At 51.8% G+C, this 20,567-nt stretch overlaps 3 protein-coding genes across 3 annotated transcripts; all 3 read right to left on the reverse strand.

The window, feature by feature from the left end:
* Positions 1-590: 590 nt before the first annotated feature.
* Positions 591-2,768, reverse strand: TGME49_220450 (ribonuclease HI protein; the record flags this gene model as incomplete). Its single annotated transcript, XM_002371528.1, has 2 exons — positions 591-2,305; positions 2,510-2,768. The coding sequence occupies 2 exons, from the start codon at positions 2,766-2,768 to the stop codon at positions 591-593; spliced, it is 1,974 nt and encodes a 657-aa protein (XP_002371569.1).
* A 2,491-nt stretch (positions 2,769-5,259) lies between these two features.
* TGME49_220460 (SNF7 family protein) lies at positions 5,260-12,892 on the reverse strand. Its single transcript, XM_018779887.1, has 9 exons — positions 11,893-12,892; positions 11,254-11,395; positions 10,717-10,847; positions 9,912-10,067; positions 9,164-9,256; positions 8,726-8,770; positions 8,153-8,224; positions 7,380-7,587; positions 5,260-6,616 (listed from the first exon to the last, which is right to left on the reverse strand). Exons 2-9 carry the CDS (start codon positions 11,285-11,287, stop codon positions 6,558-6,560), a joined length of 798 nt encoding a protein of 265 aa, XP_018637839.1. The 5' UTR covers positions 11,288-11,395; positions 11,893-12,892; the 3' UTR covers positions 5,260-6,557.
* Positions 12,893-13,304: 412 nt separating this feature from the next.
* Positions 13,305-20,439, reverse strand: TGME49_220470 (hypothetical protein). Its single transcript, XM_002371530.2, has 2 exons — positions 15,903-20,439; positions 13,305-15,268 (listed from the first exon to the last, which is right to left on the reverse strand). Exons 1-2 carry the CDS (start codon positions 19,633-19,635, stop codon positions 14,967-14,969), a joined length of 4,035 nt encoding a protein of 1,344 aa, XP_002371571.1. The 5' UTR covers positions 19,636-20,439; the 3' UTR covers positions 13,305-14,966.
* Between the last annotated feature and the right edge of the window lie 128 nt (positions 20,440-20,567).

Here is a 20,567-nt window from a genome sequence, read left to right on the forward strand (position 1 = left end):
TACGAAATCCGGTTCCATCTGAAACTGCACGAAGGAGCGAAACTGAACTTGCTACAACTCATTTCGCCTTGGTTGTTAAAAACTAAACGGCGCCTCTTTCCAAAGGCACGGCCTGCCCGACGCTGCAAACACCCGCGGATGTGTTCTCTTACAGCCGGACGAAGGACTTTCTTTTTCCATGCCTTTTTTATGGCTTTTAAAACCAGAAAACGCTGAACGGAACCCAGAACAAAGTGCCCCTTAAACACGAGGGTCGACCTCATTTATCAAAACGTTCTCTGCGAGAAAACCCCGGTTTTAGTGTGTCCACACTCCTCAACGAACTTGGAAATTCTTGTGTCTTTCTTCCAACCAAAGAAGAATCCTCGCAACTCAGTCCCGATGGACGCCCCAAAGCCTCCATTCTAGACCCACTTTAGACCACGCCGTTTGGAGCGCGTCCCCGCCAACTTCTTTCGCCTTGTTGTCGACTTTCCACTAGTCTGGAAAGCCGCCGTCCGAAGGAACTGCTCAAGTCACGTAAAAGCGTTGGAGTTGAAAATCTTACGACCAGGATTTCCTGTCGCGTATGCCTCACGCCCGACAAAGACCTATCCTCGGATTTCCTCTTCACCTTCAGAGGGTAGCGTGGCGCCGAGACAGGCGAGTTGATCGGCTTTTTCATTTCCGTAATTTCCACTGTGGCCTTTGATCAACACAAACTCGATGGTTCCTCTGCCTCCCCAGCCACCCTGGATGGGCGCTTTGTGTTCTTTTCTTGACATTCCAGAGTCGCGCTCTCTTTCTACCTTCAGCTCCGGGGTTTCGCTGGAGAATCGCGCGTCCCCGAGTTTCCTGCTTTGCAGAAGCTCGTGAATCTTTGCAATTAGATCTCGATTTCGAACTTCAGTCCCTGCAGACGTGCGCCATCCGTTCGCCTTCCACGCGGTCACCCACTCTGTCACGCAGCGGACTGCGTACACGCTGTCGCTGCAGATGCGCATTTCGAGCGGGTCGTTTTCAGAAAAAAACAAGCCCCCTGTTCCACCAAGACCCGGACGCGAGCTGCTTCCCCCTCGATCTCCCTCGCAAGCGCTCGTTGCGTGCAGAGAGCCTCGACCCGTTCCCCGGGTCGCGGGAAGAAACGTCTGCGTTTTCGACAGTCCCATGGCGGGCGTGTCTCTGTCCTCAGAAGCCGCTAGTGTCTGCGGGGAGTCGGAGGCAAGAGGACTTGGACGACAGGGAGGCAGTTCCGCTGCCTCAGTCGACATCGTCTCTCGAGAGCCATCCGAAGCTGGCCCCCAGAACCCCCTGCCCGCCTCCTCCCAAGCCTTCAGCAGCACAAGGGCGTCAAGAATCGCCTGCAGTTCGGCGCGTTGATTCGTTTGCGGCTGACCCGTCAGGCGTCGGGAGACGTTCCTGGGGTCTCCATCTCCGAAAAAGACTCCGACGCCTGCTTTCGCTTCTTTTCCGCGGCCGTTCGAGCGACACGCCCCGTCTGTGTAGATGTACAGAATTCGCGCGTCATCGCGCATGCGAGCTGGGGCGCTGGCGGCGTCCTCCGTCTTCCAGAAACTGCTTCCACCCTCGTGCCTGGGCGTCTCCTTGGTCTCCACTCGCACTCCCGCGCTGCTCGGTCCGTCCGAGGGCGAGGATGAAGTCTCCAAGAGATCTTCAGGTCCACGGGTTTTCCGCCTTCTCCGCGACAGAGACCCAGACGGCAGACGCCCCACACCTTCGCCTGCCTCCGAGGAGGAAGGACTTGCTCCTGGAGCGGCTGAGACTTCGTTCCTGGAGTTCACCACCTCGGCCTTGCTCAGCAACGTGTCTCCGCTCTCTCCCCGACTCGAACCTGCCTTCCCGCCTTCTTCAGAGAGACACGCATAGCTTTCTCGCGTCGTTCTTGCTCTTCGTTCCTCTCTCTCGTTTCTTCTCCGCCGTTTGTCTCCGCCGTCCACCTCAGTTTCAGACGAGAAGGACGCCTCCACCCACGAGAGTGCCTCACGAAGTGTTGCCTTTCTCACGATCTCCCAAGAGGAATCTCCACAGGCAACGCATGGCTCTGTCTCCGTTTTCTCTTCTTCTGTGGAGTGAGAAAGAACTCTTTTACCGCCGAGGCATGTCTCTGCCTCCGCGCTCCGTTCTTCCTCGACAGGCGCTGCCTTCCCTCTCCGGGTGTCTCCCGCCTCGGCACCCGCGGCGGCCTCGCTCTCTCGCCTCGTTCTCTTCACACCCCTTTCGTCTGTGTCTGGGAAGGAGAGGCACAAATCTATGGAGTTTTCAGAGAGACGCGCTTCGCCGTGCTTCGCGTTTTCTACTCGAGAATCTGAAATCGAGAAAGACAGAAAGACAGGCGACGGGGTCCGAGAAGAAGCAGAGGAACCACAAGGCGCAGCAGACGAGGGATGAGACGAGGCCGAACAGATGGAGGACCACGAAGGCTCAGAAGACGCTCGCGGAGACAAAGGCGTCCGTCCGTCCTCATTCAGAAGGTTTTGCCCCTCTTGTGGGAAATGCCTTGCCGTTTCACTTTTAAACTGAACGGCAGTGCGTCGGGCGCGTTTTGCATTTTCGTCGTGGTCGGCTTGGAAGTTCCCTCTCGTGCGGTTCGAGAGGTCCTCGTTTCCCTCTGCTTGCGCACCCTTCAGAAACAAAGAAAACAACTTCTGGGCGTCTTCTCTCGAGGTGGTGATGACGCGTGTGGGTCCGGATCTGATTCCAAAGAAACAAGTGGAAACAGGCGAGGAACCTGCCTCTTTTCTCACGTCTCCTTCGCCTCGTTCCCGCATTCTCTTCACTCTTCTTCTTTCCTCTCTGTCCGGCCTTCCTAGCGAGGTGGGGACGCACAGAGGGAAGGAGACAAAGGGCGCCCGGAGTACGCACAGTCGTGGACAGACAGAGCAGACGGAAGAGCTGAGAAAAGCAGTCTGCCCTGTTGTCTCTGAGGAGAAAGAAGGACGAAAAGAAGAGTGACGAGAAGAAGGAGAACGACTTGCGACTGCCTCTTGCAAGGGTGCGGAGAGACGAGACACTGCGCCGGACAGGAAGGGGAGAGACACGAGATCGTTCTTGCCTGACCGGAGGGTCCAGGAGCTTTTTCCAAAATCGAGGACGTAGCAGGTTTCTTCGAGCACGGAAGAGACAAGCCGCGCGCGCCGCAGCGGTGGAGACAGAGAGACAGCGATAGCCGAGGCGGGGAGAAGAGAAGCGCAAACGCAAACGCGGCAGAGAGGAGCAGTCGGTTCTCTGGAGATCCCTGACGCTGCTGGAGTGACACGCAGGGCCAGAGAGAGATGCGAGAGAAGAACTGCGACGAAAAAGAGGAGGGAGACGAAAGCCGGAGCGTCGATACCTCCGAAACAGACCATGCTATTTGCGAAGGAAAGGCGAATCAAACACCCAGACAACGAAGGGGAGAGGAAAAGAGAGAAAAAAGAAACGAGGAGGAAGGACGACGAGAACCCGACAGGTGAGAAACAACAGGAGAAAACGAGACAGTAAACGAAGCGAGAAGAAAAGAAGGCAGAAGGTCACATGCATGCGTGTTTTCCGGGGACCTGGTTGTGTCGAGAAAAACCACAAAGAAAAACGAATTACGTGAGAGAAATGTCGCTGAGGAGAGAGAAATCAACTAGAGAGAAGAAGTAGAGGGTTTAGCGTTTACTAAACCGTAACAGTGTAGAGAACAAGACACACACACACACCGAGACAGCAGCCGTGGACGGCTTGCCGAAGACAGAACCTGTGCTTTCTCCACTCTCGAGTTGTGACGGCCTCTTGAAATCAACTCTTCAAGCAAAAGAAACACGGATGGACGCAGAAACGGCGCATGAGCTCAGGAGAACGGCAGCACACGCGGACGCAAACAACGCAAGAACCTGGAGAGACAGAGACAGAGACAGAGACTGCGGAGACACAGAGACGAGAGACTCCTCGCCAGGACGACAAGAGAAGCCGTCGTTTCCAACATTTCCGTTCGACCCATATGAGACTTATGGAAAGAAAGAAAAAGCGACCACAAGGAGAGGCAGGTCAAACGCATGTGTGGAGAGTCTTTCGATTCACAGGCCAGTGAAGAAACAGGCGGGGAGACAGAGGACGCGGCGCGGTCGCGCTGGTCAGGACGCGCTCGGGATGAACTTTGGAGTGAAGAATCGAAGCTTCGTGAAACATGCGTAGAAAGAAACCAGTTCAGTGAATGAAATTCTTCCTTCAAGAGTCGCTTAAACTTTTGTAAAATAGAAACGAAACAAAGGGAAGTCATGCACAGGTTTCACGAGACCTAAAACGTTTCTCGTCTTCGACGGAGAGATCACCAACCACTTCGAGTTCCGTGGGAAAGGACGTTCCCCGGCTCTCTGTACTCGAAAAAAAGAAAAAACATCCCTGGAGGCTGTTTGCGCTTCAGGCGGGGATGGGATGACCGAGTTGAAATCGAAGTTTTCTCTCTCCCACGGAGTTCTGCGAAGGAGCCTCGAGTGTCGCTCCAAATCGAACTAAAACACGGAAAGCTCGAAAGTGCGAAGTATCAAACAGAGTCTCCACATGGACAGAGTCGCAACAGCACACAACGAGTGCACTGTCAAAACGGCTCCTGCCTGGTTCTTAAAAAGACACTTGCTGAACAGAAACGGAAAACGATCAAAATGGTAACGCCATCCCCTCGCCTCTCTTAGTATATTTCTTCTACCGTTCGACCGGGGACAGTTCCTGCAGACATTTTTCATCTAATCGATACTACGTACCTAATCAATTTAAAGACATAGCATTAGATATGTATTATTGATATATATATAATAGATACCTAATAAGTAATTTATCAATAATACACATCTACAAACAGTGTATGTATGTGCTAATAATGTATCGATATGGATGTAAATTTTCATCACTGAGACAAACCGTTAATGTATTTAGTATGTATACACAATTTATGAAATATATATATAAATAAGATATATATATATATATATATATATATGTATTTATGTGTATGCATATGTGTGCAGGGAAATACGCTTGTGGACCTATGGAGCAGGCTCCCTGTGATGAGGTGTACGGCCTTTGTCTTTGTTTCATCTTTTCTCTTAAAGAAAACAATCGGCATTTTAGGTGTGAACTGGATAAAATGGACGAGTGAAAAAAAGTACTGTCACGAGGGAACAAGTGTCTCAGGACCTGAGAACAACGGGGTCCTCACCTTTCTGCGTTTTTGTGGTCCATTCTGGACGACCCCTGCAGCGTCTTTCGCTCTCTCTTCTCTAGCAAATCTTTTCAGCGCGTTCCTCGTTTCTATCAGTGTCGCTGATTTAAGCTCTTCTTTCCGGTGTGTAACCTGCCTTACACTCCCTAACATGTGCAGCATTTCCGACGCAGAAAAACATCTCAGCTGTCTATTTGCCCCGCGCCTGATGGTGGTTTCTTGTCCCTTCTTAATTTGATGCGACGTGAATGAAGCAAACGTTTTCGTCAGCGTTTCCCCCGCGTGTGCAGCGGTTTGGCGAATCCCTGAGACATGGCCGCGTGTTCAAACGAATTAAAAACCTAGAAAGGCCGTTTTTCCTGACAAGTCAAGTGGATCGGAAGGCAACAGAATTCCCAGGAATCCCCCAGACCAATTGCCTCTGAAACAAACAAAATTCCTACAAGGACAACTCCCTAATCTGTACACAGGCATATATATATATATATATGTATATATATACATATATATATATATATATATATATTCCTCTTGATGTATATGTCCATCTACATTTATATATATTTGTATGTATATACACATATATGTATACATATAATTCTACTGGTGTATACGTCCATATATATGTATATATATATATATATATTCCTATTGATGTATACGCTCATCTGGATATATATATATATATATATATATATATGTATATGGATGCACTCATGTTGATATAAGACACCTACCAAAAATATTCCAGAATCCCTATTTTCTTCTTCCTTCGCACTCTCCACGCTTCTCTACATATGTATATGTCCACAGACACACATCTGTACGTGTATGTATTCAAGTCTGTATATCACCCATCTCTTTGTTGCGTAGAGTGGAAGCACCTGCATGCTGCAAAGTGCACAGGGGCCTCCACCTCGTGTGTCTCCACGCCAAGACAAAACGATTCGCGACTTTCTGCCAAGGTGACCGGTGCGTTCGTTCTGAAGGCGTAGCTCGTTGAGACAGGAGGTCGCGCCTCGCCGGTGATAACCAGCTTCTGTCGCGTTTGTGTTTTCCACCGGCACCGAATGGCGAGAGCCTTTCTCCCGCCGCAGGAGTTATGAGACTCTTGGTGCGCAAGCCCTCACCTTCACAGTCCGCAGAAACAAGAATGAAGAAGACACCAGGAGATACCGACCCGGAGAAACCCGACAAAGGAGCGAGACAGAGACAGGGGTGACAGAGACAGGGGAGACAGAGAAAGAGGAGACAGAGAGAGGGGAAGACGGAAGAAGCGAGAGAACGAGGAAGAGGAAGAAAGAGAAAGGGAGAAACATCAGCAGGGGAAAGTGGAGAAAGAGACAGGCAGCACAACTGCGAACGAGATTCTCGGCTAGCGTCTCAAGTACAAGAGACGCTTCTCCATCTCGCGCTCCATCTCACAGACGGCACCTGAAGAGAAGAGAAAAACAAGGATGGCGACGAGAAGAAAAAAGCTGGAGGAAACACTCCGAAGCAGAAAACACGGATCGTTTACATGTAGAAACGAACCTTCGCCAGCTGTAGCTCATCGCTTCGAGACCTGCAACCAGAGGCTCTTTCGACGAAGAACACAAACTTTACCGTGGGAAAACTACCACCGACCGCGCATGCAGGTTGTCTGTTTCTGGCAATCCTCTTCGCAAAGGAGAAGGGAGAGAAGAAGAGACAACCATCAGTGAATAAATGGAGAGACGGAGACAGGTGATACCCCGACCTTCAAGCGTACCACGCCTGGACACGAAGAGACGCGCGTCAAGAAGCAGATGCAAATCGAGAGACTGACGCAGCTTAAACGTGCATGTGAAACGCTCGGAGCGATACAAATTACTTCTGCTTCCTCTCTCCGGCAACACACTATTCTCGCGGATTCGTAGCGAGTCGACATATCTGAAGTTTCGCGCGCCTATCGACTTCCTAAAGTTTACCGTCCTCATCTACAGTCGTCGCACATAATCATCTGCAGAAGCGTTTTATGTTCAGGACGTTTCTGCACCCTTTAGAGTGTTTTATAGATCCAGGGGCGTCTTCTCGTTCTTCCTCTGCTTTTCCTTCTTCGGACGAAGAGAACGGAGAGAGAGGGAAAGAAGGACGAACAGGGAGACGAGACAAACGAGAAGATCGAGGACACAAAAGAGGGCAGAAAAAGCGAAACCTCCTCTTGCTCAAACAATACCTTGATTCAGTCGGGTGTCGCCTCCAAAGCCGCCAGAAACGAGGAGAGTGGGGAGTCCCACACGCTGCTCGCAGCGCGGTCTTTGGAGCAGGCCTGATGCTTCCGGCGCGACCCTCTCGGGCTCCAAACTTTGGGCTTCACAGGCGCCGGAGACACTTCCAACCGATACAGGGACATCCAGGCGACAGGGCGGGGGCGCTGCAGCCAGCTGCGAAGCAGCAAGGAGACAGGGAGACAACGAAGCAAACAGAGGTGCGAAAAGACCAACTCCGAAAACCGAGAATCCCTCGAGCGTCGACCAAGAGACTGAAAATCAGAACACTAAGTCAAACCAAAGTGAATCAAAGACGAAAGAGAAGCGGGCAGCTACTTAAAAAGAGGAAGAGAGATTCAAAACAGGGAAGAAAAATGTGAGTATATTACGAGCCATGAACCCTGTCGGAAACGAAGGAAAAAACGTTAGCAGACATCGTTTTATAGGTCGCTCAGACGCACGAGGAAGATCGTCCTGTTGGTCAAGAAGCACATTCAAGTGTGACGCGAATTCTTGATGGAAAGCGACTCATGGCGATCGACGCACATGTATATATATATATATATATATATAGGTACACGCTTATGCTGTATATATGTCACGGATTCATTGGAAGTTCTCAGTATCTCAGGCGACCATAGTTTTTGAGCTTTTAGATAAAGCGTCTCAGAAATACATTTTCGGATTCTTCTGCGGCTTTTTCCATTTTAGTGGGACACGAATTCGAAAAGAGACGAACCCTGTGAGAGAGATTAGCAGACGCACACTGCAGCACTTGGTTCACGATTGCTTCTTCCGCTTCTTCTTCCTCCTGCAAAGAAATCTGACATCTGGAGCAAATGGAAGCGTCCGCAGAGATTTTGGATCGACTCTCACTGTTTAAAAGAAATTGAAAAGTTCCTGGATTGCAATACGCCAAGTACGCTTAACGCGCGAAGTTTGGAAATGGAAAAACAGACTTCTCGAGCTAAATCCGCGCGTGTGCATGTATGTATCAGTAAATGACTAAACAAATAATCAAATGAATATGAGAAAAATGTATATATCTATATATATACATATGCGTATGTTCAGAGACGGGGATACAAACGCCTCTGTGAGTCAAGCTTTGTGCTTTGTGATTCGCCTGTCCGTATTTAGAGAGGAACGAGGGCTGCGCTTGTGGGCATGTCCTGATGACACGACTGGGCGCAGGCACCTCGATCGCATGCAGATCGCTGGATGCTGTTTCAGTTACAGACTGCCTGGATTCTCTGGCGGACTCGTCGAGGTTTCGCCTCTTTTCCCCTCAGCCGGAAGGCGCCGTGCTCACCGTGTCTGCGGTCGCGTTATCGATCACATCGGTCATCATTTCTTCCTGCACACGGAAAGAAGAAACGAAAGGACGGAAGGAGGAGACGCCGAATTCAGACAGATGAAGGCGCTGCACTGAGACCAACGAGACATGCGACCCGGATACGAAGACAGCGAGAAACCGCGGAACTGTCGATAAGAAGTAAGCGGAGCCACTAAAGGACCGAGGACTGCGCAAGGGATCTCCAGGTATTTGGGACACAGACAGTCAAGTTCTGCATGGTGAAACTTTGAGCAAACCGACAGCGAACACACTCTTCAGACGCCTGCATGGTCAGGACTACCTTGTCTCTGAACCACCGACGTAGAGACGAACCGTCAGTTTACTGAGAGAAGGCAGATCGAAGAGAGGAAAACAGAGCAAGAAGAGTGTGATATAAAAACAAACAAAACTTACAAGGAGACCAAGGCGGTGTGACTCGTGCATGAAATCATTCATCACGCTCTCCAGCTGCGGCAAATTCAGAGTTTTATTCACTTTCATCAGCACCTGAGGACCAAGGAAAACACACACCGAAACACCACCCCACACGCGTTCCGCCAAGATAAGAAATACACAAACACGTCCAGGAGCAGATGCATGCAAAAACACATGTGCACGTCAGATTATATATATATATATATATATATATGCACATATGTGTATGTATACATGCGGAGCTATTATATTTATACATGTATAGCCTTTACAGATATGTATGTATATATATATATATATGCATGCGTAATCTTCATACATTTACGTGGATATGTATACATGGATAGTTGTTTCGACAACTCCAGCGCTCCGACCGAGCTGTAGCAAACCAGCTCGCAGAAACGACATTTCATACTCATCACATGGCATATATATATATATATATATATACACACACAAGTATATGTACGCATTGTTTTATGGAAAAGTGTATCAAGGTCTGTTATTTGTATCTGTAAAGCCGCGCACTGGACTGAAGATGCTGCTGAAGTTGGTGCACGAGTCAAACCATCATATGCATTAACGTTGCATATACGCATCCATACACATACGCAATATATATATATATATATATATATATATACAGGTATGCATATATTTCAGACTGTGTGAAAATGCTCCACGTCTCCTCAGAGCTGTAGTTGAGCAACAGGATAAAACGACGAACCTGAGCACTGGACTGGAGATGCTGTTGAAGCTGTTGCATGCTTTGCATTTGCTGCAACTGAAGCTTCGCTCCAAGCAGCTGAGCCCTACACGCGAGAAGGGCCGTCCGTCGCTTTCGAACGCGGACGATTTGACGTGCATGCACGCGCTGGAGAGTCTGCAAACAGTAACAGAAAAACAATTGCCGTCGGCATTTCTCAGCCGGACGCTGGACGTTTCTCCTGGTCTCAGCTTCTGTGCATCCAGTCAGGATCATTTCTTCGAGACAGGATTGTTTTTAAGCTTCTTGTTGCGAGCGGAGACTCCAGCCGGACTGCTGGTTTAGATCTTCGAGGTGTTTATTGACCGGGTCGACGTTCCATTACGCTTTTTGTGGCCATCGTATGAGGTGCACGGCAAGAAAAAGAGGGCCGCTTTCATCTGTGCCAGGATGGACTAGTTTTCTGTTCTCGTTTTTCTCTTAAGGAATTCTTTTCCCCGCAAAGCCTTTTCCGAAAACGACTCTACCCTAAGCTTATTTATACATATTTTGCTGTGTTGATTATTTGTTCGTTTGCTGGAGTTCTTGCAACTCTAAAAACTATCAGCGGTTTTCCGTACACATATAGGCATAGATACATTGGTGTGTTTGTTATGTCCGTCTGTTTAGACTGCCTGGTTTCTTGTGTACACATACTCATATATATATATATATATATATATATATATAGTAAATGTATATGTTGTTGTGCGTGAATGGTGTGTCTGAATTCTTGCAACTTGTAGAACGCTTTGTTGTCTGTTTTCCGTTGGACAGCTCGACTTACTGCAGTGTCCGCAATGGCTTGACTACGAATTTGAGAGAGCAGCTGCTGCTCGAGACGATCCAACGCAAGGGCCTCTCGATCGAGCTCGCGTACAGATCTACTGATGGACCTTCTGTTCTCTCGCACAGCCTCTGCCATGCATTAAAAAACGAAAGACACGGAAAGGACGCAGAAGGAGAAGAAGATCGAGACATTAGAATATCAGATAACTTGAGAGGAGAGACGCAGAGGCCAAGAGGTTTCCACGTGCATCTTGTCAGGGGTTTCCGGCCACCACATCGCATCACCTATCCAGGTGTATGTGCAGCACAACACGGGAGTCTACATTTGTTTGCATCTCTTTTATTTCATGTGAATATTTGCTTGTTTAGTGAGACACATATCACTCAGCACATGCGAGCAGAAAAGTCTATGACTCAAGAGGAAGCAGTGAAAGGAGAAAAGCTGCATTCTTGCATTGGCTGTTTTGAAATCGACAAGAACAGAGCTAGGGGAAAAGCGAAGAAAGTCGAGTGACAATAAGGGGGAGAAACTCACCATCGAGTTTTCCTTTCGAATCCGCAGCTCCCATGCTGTACCTAAGGAAAGGGGAATCGCTTATTCAAACGAGAAATCGAGACTCCCCGACAAACTGGAAACGCGAGCCTGTTGTTCCACCCGATCTGCCTCCTCTCCCCTTCTGGAAGAACATAAAAACGAGCAAAACGGAAGTTCAGAAATAACATGGTTTGTCCTCAGGGCTTAGGCGATCGTTAAAGAAAGAAGGGGGAAAGAAGCTACCGAAGAATCTTGATGCACGCAGAAAAACAGAGTCGAGCGCGTAGACACGCACACACCATACCTTTTGCAGGCAATGCGCACGACCGTCGATTCGTGGTTTTTCTAAGCGTGCAGAGGTACATACAAATAGGCTGCAAATCCAGATTTACTGAAGACGAGAGGGTGACAACAGAAGCAAAAGAAGCGGAACAGGTAGGAAGATGAGACAGGACAGAGACATTTGAAGGCTCTGCTCACACGTGTCATGAAAAACGTCCTCTGATCTTTACATCAAAAACTAGGATCGAATAAACAGAGACATTACAGTACTTAGTATACTGAATATGACTCCAGTTATGAGGTGGAGTCATCAAAACTGAGATAGATGCCGGGCTTGAGAAGGTAGCGACGACCTACTTATGCAGGATGGAGCTGGGTAAAGAAGCAAGTGCATCAGCGATGATTGTGCAGGTATGATCCTCTCAGGGATTTAGGGTTGTAAATGAAGAAAACCAGAAAACCGACTAACCACACGGTTGTCTATTTTCGTACTTTCCAATCATAGAATGGAGTGAAAAGCAGATTTCGCTGCGAGTCGATGAGAACGTATTCAAATCATCGATGGCCTTTCTCCAGAGATATGGGGTCAGAAGAACACTCCGCTAGCGAAATCCCCACAGGATCGACAGACAACGTCTCAGAGACTTTCTTCCAAAGGACAGATTCCGAAACAGATTTGAGCGCCGAGGGTATGGCCTGGGGGTAGCCACTTGTAAGAAGGAGAAAAGTGTAAACGTCGGCGCGAACGCTGTAGCCGTTTAAAAACTATGGGTTCATGAGGCAGACAGTGTCAGACCGTTTAGCCAGGACTCTGGGTGATGAGAAACAAACGAATTATGGGAAGACGCCGGAGCAGTCACCCGGTTAAGGGTCGACGCGCAGCAGCGGCGAAACGACAACAACAAAAGCGCGATTTTGGTAACTCGAAAAAGCAAAGTCAAATGCTGGATTGCACCTCGCAGACATGAAATCAACAGTAAGGGTAAAAAACATCAGAATCCATCAAACCCCTGGGTACATTCTGAAACTGTGTGGTACAGAGCACACCTTTCTGTGTCCAAAAAACTCACTCGCTGTTGTGTCGAAGGTGAACAACAGGAAACAAACAGAAGAGCGCGACAGTACGGCACAGACTGTGAAGACAAGCCTGGGAATGGACAATGAGGAAGAAAGTGCGAAAACCCGGCATAAAAAGTCAGCTGAAGTACATTTCCACGAAGAAATAGAAGAAACGGTTCTGCGTTTCAAAGACGAATTGAGACAAATGGGAGAAAACTCGAGCCTACGAAACAGCTCTTTCCTGGACAGCGTAGTGTGCAGCCCGTGTAGGGCGTTACACAGAGCCGATCATACAGAGGAAAACCCAGGAAAAAAAAGTCGTTTGAATCATGTTAGGAAGACGTCTTAGTATTGGCACTAGAACAGCCTGTGCTTTAAACACTCGCAAAGAGGTATTAGATGGTTATCATTACACTGTGGCTGTGGTGGACTGCAGCCATACAGAAGTTGATTGTGTATTATCCCTGAAGTTGTATCCAGGGTCCGGGGGATAAACTATGAAGTGTAACGAGCCCATTGTAAAACAGAGCTCACAATTCTATTAGCATGTTTGCAGAAAAAATACGTCTAAAACCAACTGTGCAACCGGTCATGCAAGCCCGTTACTTTGGCCACTTTCCCCCAGTTTCATTACGCTAACTGGTATCTCTTGACCGTGTTTCGCAGCGCGGAAAACAAGCTCCCTGGAAAAAAAAACACGACAGGACTTACCGTTAAATGATTAGGTCAGAGACTTTCTTTTGTTTAAGCTACAGCTTTGTTTTGTCCGGTTACACCTTCCCCCCCAACCGGTGGCCACTTCACCTCGGGTAGAGCTCTTGCTTCATCACTTCCCAGTTTTCCGGTTTCTTGAAGAAGTGGCTGCTGGTACACGTCTGCAGTTGCGTGACACGCTGATATTCACGGACCTGCTTTTCGTGTTCCTCTCTACTTTCTGCCCCCATTTGCAGATTCATCCATACTCGACTGATGGGACTCTTGTTGGCTTGGCACCTGCCTAGTAACTGGATGCCATTCGCGTGCAACGGCGACCTTCGCAAGCACGTTTTCGTGTGTTTCGGTTTCTCATGTTAATACACGCGTCATATGCCGGGCCATCACTGGAGCGACACAATCGAGTCTGCGCATTGCTCTCCGAATCTACGAATGCCGGTGTGGCTGGAGAAACAAGTGGGAAGCGACTCTCGATTCGAACCAGCAACCGCCATCTCAGCGCGGTTCATCACGCGAGACAGAATTCACGGCATGCCTACTTTTCGCTCGCGTCGAATTCCTGCAGAACGCCTCCCTGCCCATACGTCAGTGGTGTCTGCGTCACTGCCATGAGATCCTGTTCACACACGTCTCTTGAACTCTATTTTCAATCAACGCAAGAATTACTTCACAAAGAAGCTCCAAAGCTCGGTTTCAGCCACCAACGACGCACACCTGCTCCAATAATGAACAGTTTTCCTGCGGTGGAACCGTTTGCCTGGCCTCTAAAAGGAAAGACTTTGATACACGTATGCAAGGTTGCCATGAAATAGGGCATTCGACCTGCTGTCCCGCTGCTCCAGCCTCTCTCTTTTCAGGCTGCTGAGTCGACGTGCACAGGGCGCAGCGCCTACAGTTGCGTTTCGTCGCTCACAATTGTACCCTCAGAGAGACTCAAGTGGCTATTCCACCACCAGAAAAACTTCTTGTTTGCTGTCACACCTCGTTGCAAGCTAGCGCAACTTCCTGGGCACACGCAACCTCAAAAATGCTTATTTGGAAACAAAAAAAACGGTGCACCCACAAACGAGACACTGTCGCAGCAACGGCTGCGCGCAAGCGCTCCACATAACTACAGTACCTCTGTGATGACACAGCACGCAAAACTGACACTTTTGTTTCTGCCGCGTGAACGAAAACCACGCCTGTATTCGAGATTGCTTCCGAAACGATACTCACTTATCGTGTTCCCGGAACGACTTCTTTCCAAAACTCAACCTGTTGCCTCTCGATTAGAAACGGCCTTCGCTTCTGACAACCTGTGTTTGTGCCTGCTACCATCACATCTCTCGTGAAAATCGACGAAAAAAGTCGACAAAACGCCACTTTGAAAGCCGAGTTTGGGCTCCTCCCTGACATGGATCGGCCTACATGCAGAAAAACGTGGCGAGTTCCCCCGCCAGATCGAAGGTTTCGCTGCAAAATCAGTTCCACGCAACACCCTGGACGTACACCGGGGAACCGCAGGCCAGCCATCGAAATTTCTGGAAAACGAACCGGCCTTTCTGCGCCTCGAAAAAACCCGTACCCGTCCTGCTGACACATATTCAGTGGTCTCACTAGCCCATGATGGCCTATCACGTAAACCGCGTTTCTATGCCGACTCGGCAACCGCTTCTTCAAGAGAATCCCCACGCGCTGTAGAGACTAGACAGAGGCGAGATGAACGATCCTGAAGACTCCGCCCTGTCCACGAGTCCGCCACGCTCTTCACGGACACTCCTTTCTTTTGGCTTCCCTTGGAAGTCTCCAGGATCGCAGAGCTCCTGTCCTAAAGTCACATCATTCGCTTTTCTCAGAGTCCTCTGCTGCACCTCGTCGTGACCTCGACTGTTGCCAACAAGGTGTCGCGATCCAACCTGAGAGGTACCACTTGCCTCAGAGGGAAAATCCGAGAAAGGCACCACCGAAACGGAAGTTTCTGCAAAATGCAAAGCGACAAAAAGAAACCGAGAAATCGTCTCCACAAAAGTATGCAGGGAATCGAGAGTCCTGGAAACAAAGTCCTGGAATCGAGAGGAGAGTACGCAAAATGTGCAGACTCTGTGGCGGTTGCGAATCGTGCCAGCAATCTGCTCCGTCTTCCAGACCCTGCCCGGAACACAAGTACCAGAAAGCGATTCCGTCAGCTCTCGGTGAATCTGAATTTTGATGACGTTTCCACGCACTGCAACAGTGGACGGGGTAGAAATCCTAATACTGCCACGAGTAATCTTGGTATCTCTTTGTACTTCATACCCTGAAAATACTGCCCCTTTATCAGCGGGACAGCCCTCGAATCGACCTGTCAAGTTCAGGCACATCACGCAATGTTTGTTAGTCTGGAAGCAGATACACGAACATACTCACCATCTACGCCAAGTATGCCTGCTACTTGATTGACATGAAAACACAGGAGCTGCACTACTTTCAGTCTTCACACTGGGCAATTTCTAATGTGAACTTGCTACAGATCACGCGAGCGAAAACACTATAACAAGCAATTGCAACTTCTCTTTCTCAGTTTCTCGGCATCCACTCAGAGCGCACCGCCGTTCACTGTCCACCTCCCTTACCTGTTTGACCCGCGTTTTCAGAAGACGTTCCTGGCGACCTTCGTGTGCCTCCTCCACCCCAGGAACCTATCAATGAGCCATGAGAGGGGCTTCCCGTCTCTGGCCGCGTGTGTCGCCCCTCCTCGCAAACTTCTCCCGTTCGGCTTTTCGTAGACTCCGCATTTGTCGCTGCAAACCTAGGGAACGTGTCTCGTCGCTCTTCTCGAACACCCAGCGGGTGCTGCGCTGCTTCCCTGAGTCGGGACAAACCAACGCCTCCCACTCCATTAACTTCCTTCCCCTCTGCAGTTCGCGCCCCGCCCCGCGGGTCTGCCGTCGCCTTTGCATCCGAGACACATCGAACCCCATCCGCATGAGTCGCGTCGCATGCGCCCACGGGGAGTGCGGCGCCGCAGTCGTTTCCCGAGGGGAGACAGCCGTGCTTCCCTGCTTGAGGCCTCTGCAGATTCTGAATCGGAGTTGTCCCACCTGTGGAGTGTTCAAAGGTCTGCGACGAGCGACGAGACAGGTTGGTAAGTTCCCAGTCGAGTCCGTCGGAAAGGCGCCGCTTCGAGGAGACACCTGACGCCGTCGTCCCCGCCAGTGACGGTCTCTGGCTTGGCAAGGCACTACTTTCCTCTTTCCTTGGATATGCGAGAAGCCCCGGCTCAAGGCAAGCCCCGCGTGCCCGCGGACTGAGAGACACGACCGCTCCGTCGAGCAAGTCTTGTCTCCCTTTTGTCGCACAAGTGGACGCCTGCTTGCAATGCGCCGAATACCCGCGTCCAATCCACGCCGCTTCGGCTGTCCTGGTGGACTCCGCGACACTCGCAGATCCGGATTTGCCCGCATGCCGAGGCCCCTGACCCCACAGGTGTGTCTGGGACCTGTTGACTCCGACACCCCTTGACAGTTCTCCGTCGAGCTCTTCGGAGACGATGAGGGCCTTCGGAGACAGCTTGAAGCTGTCCTCGCTGCCGCCACGCGCTCTGGCGCTCACGCTGCTCTCTCGGCTGCTGCTCCACTCGGACTTCGGACTTTGGTCATCCGCAGAGACATTCCCCTGGCCCGTGAACTGACTGAAAAATGTCATGAACTTCATGTTGTCCCCTCTGGAATTCTCACCTCCAGAAGATGGGCTGCTACCTAACGCAAAGACATTTAACCCCTCGCGCTTCCCTTTTCGTCCTGCCGCATGCACCCCATCTGGGTCGTCGTCTTCTGTCTCCGTAACGGACCTCGACGCCCTGAGGCCGGGCCCCAGAACTCGTCCTGGAACTCGAACGAGCTGTCTCTGCCCTCGGGGCGCCGGGGCGCCACCGCCCCGCCGAGAAGGGCGAGGATCGGGGGCATCCGGGGTCTCTGTCCCCGACCCCACAGTCACCGGAGAAGTGGAAGTGATTCCATTCCAGACTCGGTGGGCATGTGCAGAACGGCGAGGCGGAGCCCAGGGACCGCCTTCCACTCCCTCGGATACACCTGTCTCTCCTTCGTCGGCACAGGCCTCGCCCCGCGAGCTGTCTTGGCGACGTCTGTTCACGCCCTCCAACAGATCGGGAGGCGCCCCATTGCATAGGGTGCGAGTCCTCTGTGGCGCCTGCTTGTTTGCCCTGGGTCTCTCCACAGGGACCACCACCGGGGACGGACTGGGCTCCGGGCCTGAGGAGACATCGCTGTCATCGGTTCGGAGGCCCTCGGCATTGAACATCGGGTCTCCAAAGAGCAGCGCGTGGAACAGCGAGCCCTCTGTGAAGAACTGGAGTCCAAGAGAACTCTGCGGCCCCACGGGAGCCCCCTCCTTCGCCTGCCTGCCTCGCGATTTGCGGTGCATGCTCCGACCGCGGCGAATGCGCGACGCCGCCGCTGGCCCCTCGTACTCGGCACCTGACGCATCTCTGAGGCGTCTGCAGGCGCCTGCGCTTCGAGGAGACATCGAGGAAGCATCGGAGACAGCTAAGGACCCTGTTCTCCTTCCTTCCCGTTCTAGCGAACTCGCGTCTCTGCCGTCGCCTCGGCTCCCCCACTCCTTGTCTCCCAAATTCGTTTCAGCCATCCTGGCAGATCTCCAAATTGGGCCTGTCGCAGAAGCTTCGTCGTCGGTCCCAGCCGTCCCCGTTGCCCGTCTATTGGCCGACGCCCGCCCTCGGGTTCTCCGTTCGGCGCCGACGCCGAGGGTCCTGAGACGCAGCTCTTGGAGCAGCTGCTGCTGCTCCAGCCTCTGAGACTCGACTTCGCTGTCGGCGTCTGAACTTTCTGAAGTGGATCTGCCGTCTCCGCCCAACAACGCCCGCGAAAGCTGCACGAACTGGTTCCCGGCGTCGACTCCGAACGGTCCGCTTTCAGGCGCCAGCTCCTCACCCGTCGAGCTGCTCTCAGTCCCCGAGCTGGGCCTCCGGGGCTTCCTGGCCCGCGCCGGGTACCAGGAGACCTCGGGATCGTCGCCGACGACGGGGTCTCCTGGGGCCCTGCGGCCGACTCTGCGGCGCACCGGGCTCCGCGAAGGCGAGGGCGAGATCGACGTGCTGCTCCCAGAGCTGCTACTGGTGAAACCCTCGACATAGTGGCCGATCACAGGGGCAAACGGCTGGTTCGAGTCGCGGACAAGGTGCGCCCAGGGCGACTCCTGTTCCGCCTCAAACGTCGGCCCAGGCGTAGCGCGCCGACCCCCTGGAGAGTTCTCTGCTTTGCCTGGAGAGGCCCGCGAGGGACTCATCCCTGTGGCCCCTGGGGTCACCTGGCCCGCTTCTGGGACGTCCCAGAGTCCCCGAAACTCTTTCTCGACCCTTGCTGAAGACGCAGACGTCTCGAGACTTGCCTGTTCGTCCAAACCCCCCGGAGATAAAGTTCTCAGCCAAGACTCCGATTTGAGTGAGCCTGGAGGGACAGCAGTGCAGGACAAGACAGCACCACTGGAGACACGGCTGGAACGGCCCTCGGTAGAGCTCCAGACCAGACCCGCCTTTGAAGGCCTCGAGGCTACATCGTTGACCCCCAGCGCGTCTCTCGACCCTGAAGGGTGCAAGGGCGTCTGTGAAGTCCTGGATGGCATGCACGGAGACATTTCTGGGTGCAGCGGCTGCTGCTGCGGAGCACCGGCTCCAACTGCCGACGAATGCACGCTGGAGAAGTGAGTCGGATTCGAGTGAGGGTGACTCAGAGCACCGAAGAGGGGGGCTTCACAAATCTCGGGGGACAGGCCGAGATCTCTTTCGGTATCTACGGGCGACATGTCGCCACGACGGACACCACTCAGACGCTCAGAAACCGCCACAGAAAGGAGAGGTGGAGGACAATTCGCCTCCGGAAAAGCTCGTTTCTCATCATCTGAACGAGATAACTGACGCCCGTCCATGGAGTCCCTAGGTTGCAGCAGCAAAGTGAGGGTGCTCCGAGACTCGAGAGAGCTGCGAGGCTTTCGACTCCCAGAATACTCGAGGTCCTTCTGGGTTTTCTGCATCCTGACAAAGTCTCCTGCGGGGCCCATCGCTGGAATGGCTGAGGAGGACCGGGGCGCCGAAGATCGAGAGGGCGAGGCTGTGATGAGGCAAGGAGTGGAGACGGAAGAACGTGTCATGGAGAGGGCGCAGGGCAAGGGAGGGAACGCGAAGAAGTCAGAAGACACAGCAGGGAGAGATGAAGTGGAGAGAGACGGAGCGTTAGTCGACATGCCCGCGCGAGGACTCACAGCGTCTGTCGCGCGCGCAAGCGGGCCAAAGCCTAGCGGCTGTTCCTGGTGGAGAGGCGGACTGATCATTCTGCGAGAAACGAACAAGTGGAACTTGAAGACTTAGACATGAAAAGGACGAGTCCAGCAGGACGAGGACCTTCTACGAGTTTCAGGGTCTGGAGCACCGACGTAGTCGGAGGTGGATCGACAGGTGAGGGACATGTGGGTTCGAATAACTTTCCCGCGAGCGGTTCCTCTCTATGGCGCAGCGGCATTTTGTGCAGGTGAGAAAAACTCCAAATTGGACGGGGAGGACGTTTTTTTTCGGCCTGACACTCACGAGAAAAGCCACTGCGCGGAGGCGCGCCACGGCCAGCCACGTCCCGAGAAGAGCGAGATGCCCATGGTACTCGAAAAAGAAGCGGCAGAGACACGCCAGCAGGTGCGAAGTTCACGGGAGAAAACGAACAGCAGAAAAGCGGTGTCTCAGGAAGCAAGAAGCCGGAAGTGAAAGAGAGACTTTCGACTTCTTGCATGTGTACACGGTAGCGCCACGACGGACGGAGTTGGCGAACAAGGCACACCGGATCCAAGCGCAGCGACAAAGATCCCGAGTTTCCCTGGTTCTCGAAGCCTCCTGGAAAATCTTGCAAAACTCGCAAGCAACGGCTTTGTTTTTAGCGAAGAAAAAAACGAGACTAGACCCGAGAAACCCAGAGAGCTCCGTGCAAGTCCTGCTGCGTCTCCAATTCAAGAAACGAGCTACACTTCCGAAGGGAACTCCCTTGTTTAGTACACTGAACAGGCTGCAGAGGATCTGAAAAAACTCTTTTCCGCAACGGCTAGATCACTGTATAGCCGCTTGACGTGAGAAGCAAATCCGGAGGTCGCTTAGGATCTCGACGCGGTCTGCTCGAAAGGCGCGTCGGAAGAAAACGCTAAGCGAGGCCGTTCGTGAATTGCACAGCTGGATACCGAGTCGCAGTTGCAGAGCGACAAAACACATGCGAGTTCATGGC

The sequence above is a fragment of the Toxoplasma gondii genome, chromosome V, assembly GCF_000006565.2.
Source record: "Toxoplasma gondii ME49 chromosome V, whole genome shotgun sequence".
Lineage (NCBI taxonomy): Eukaryota > Apicomplexa > Conoidasida > Eucoccidiorida > Sarcocystidae > Toxoplasma > Toxoplasma gondii.

Coding starts and splice junctions, on each gene's coding strand:
- TGME49_220460 (XM_018779887.1), bottom strand. CDS start 11,287: ATGGGAGCTGCGGATTCGAAAGGAAAACTCGATG. Junction 8,771..9,163: donor CACACCGCCTTGGTCTCCTT/GTAAGTTTTGTT, acceptor TTCCGTGTGCAG/GAAGAAATGATGACCGATGT. Junction 6,617..7,379: donor CGACACCCGACTGAATCAAG/GTATTGTTTGAG, acceptor TCTTCTCTTCAG/GTGCCGTCTGTGAGATGGAG.
- TGME49_220470 (XM_002371530.2), bottom strand. CDS start 19,635: ATGATCAGTCCGCCTCTCCACCAGGAACAGCCGCTAGGCTTTGGCCCG. Junction 15,269..15,902: donor TGAAAACGCGGGTCAAACAG/GTAAGGGAGGTG, acceptor TGCATTTTGCAG/AAACTTCCGTTTCGGTGGTG.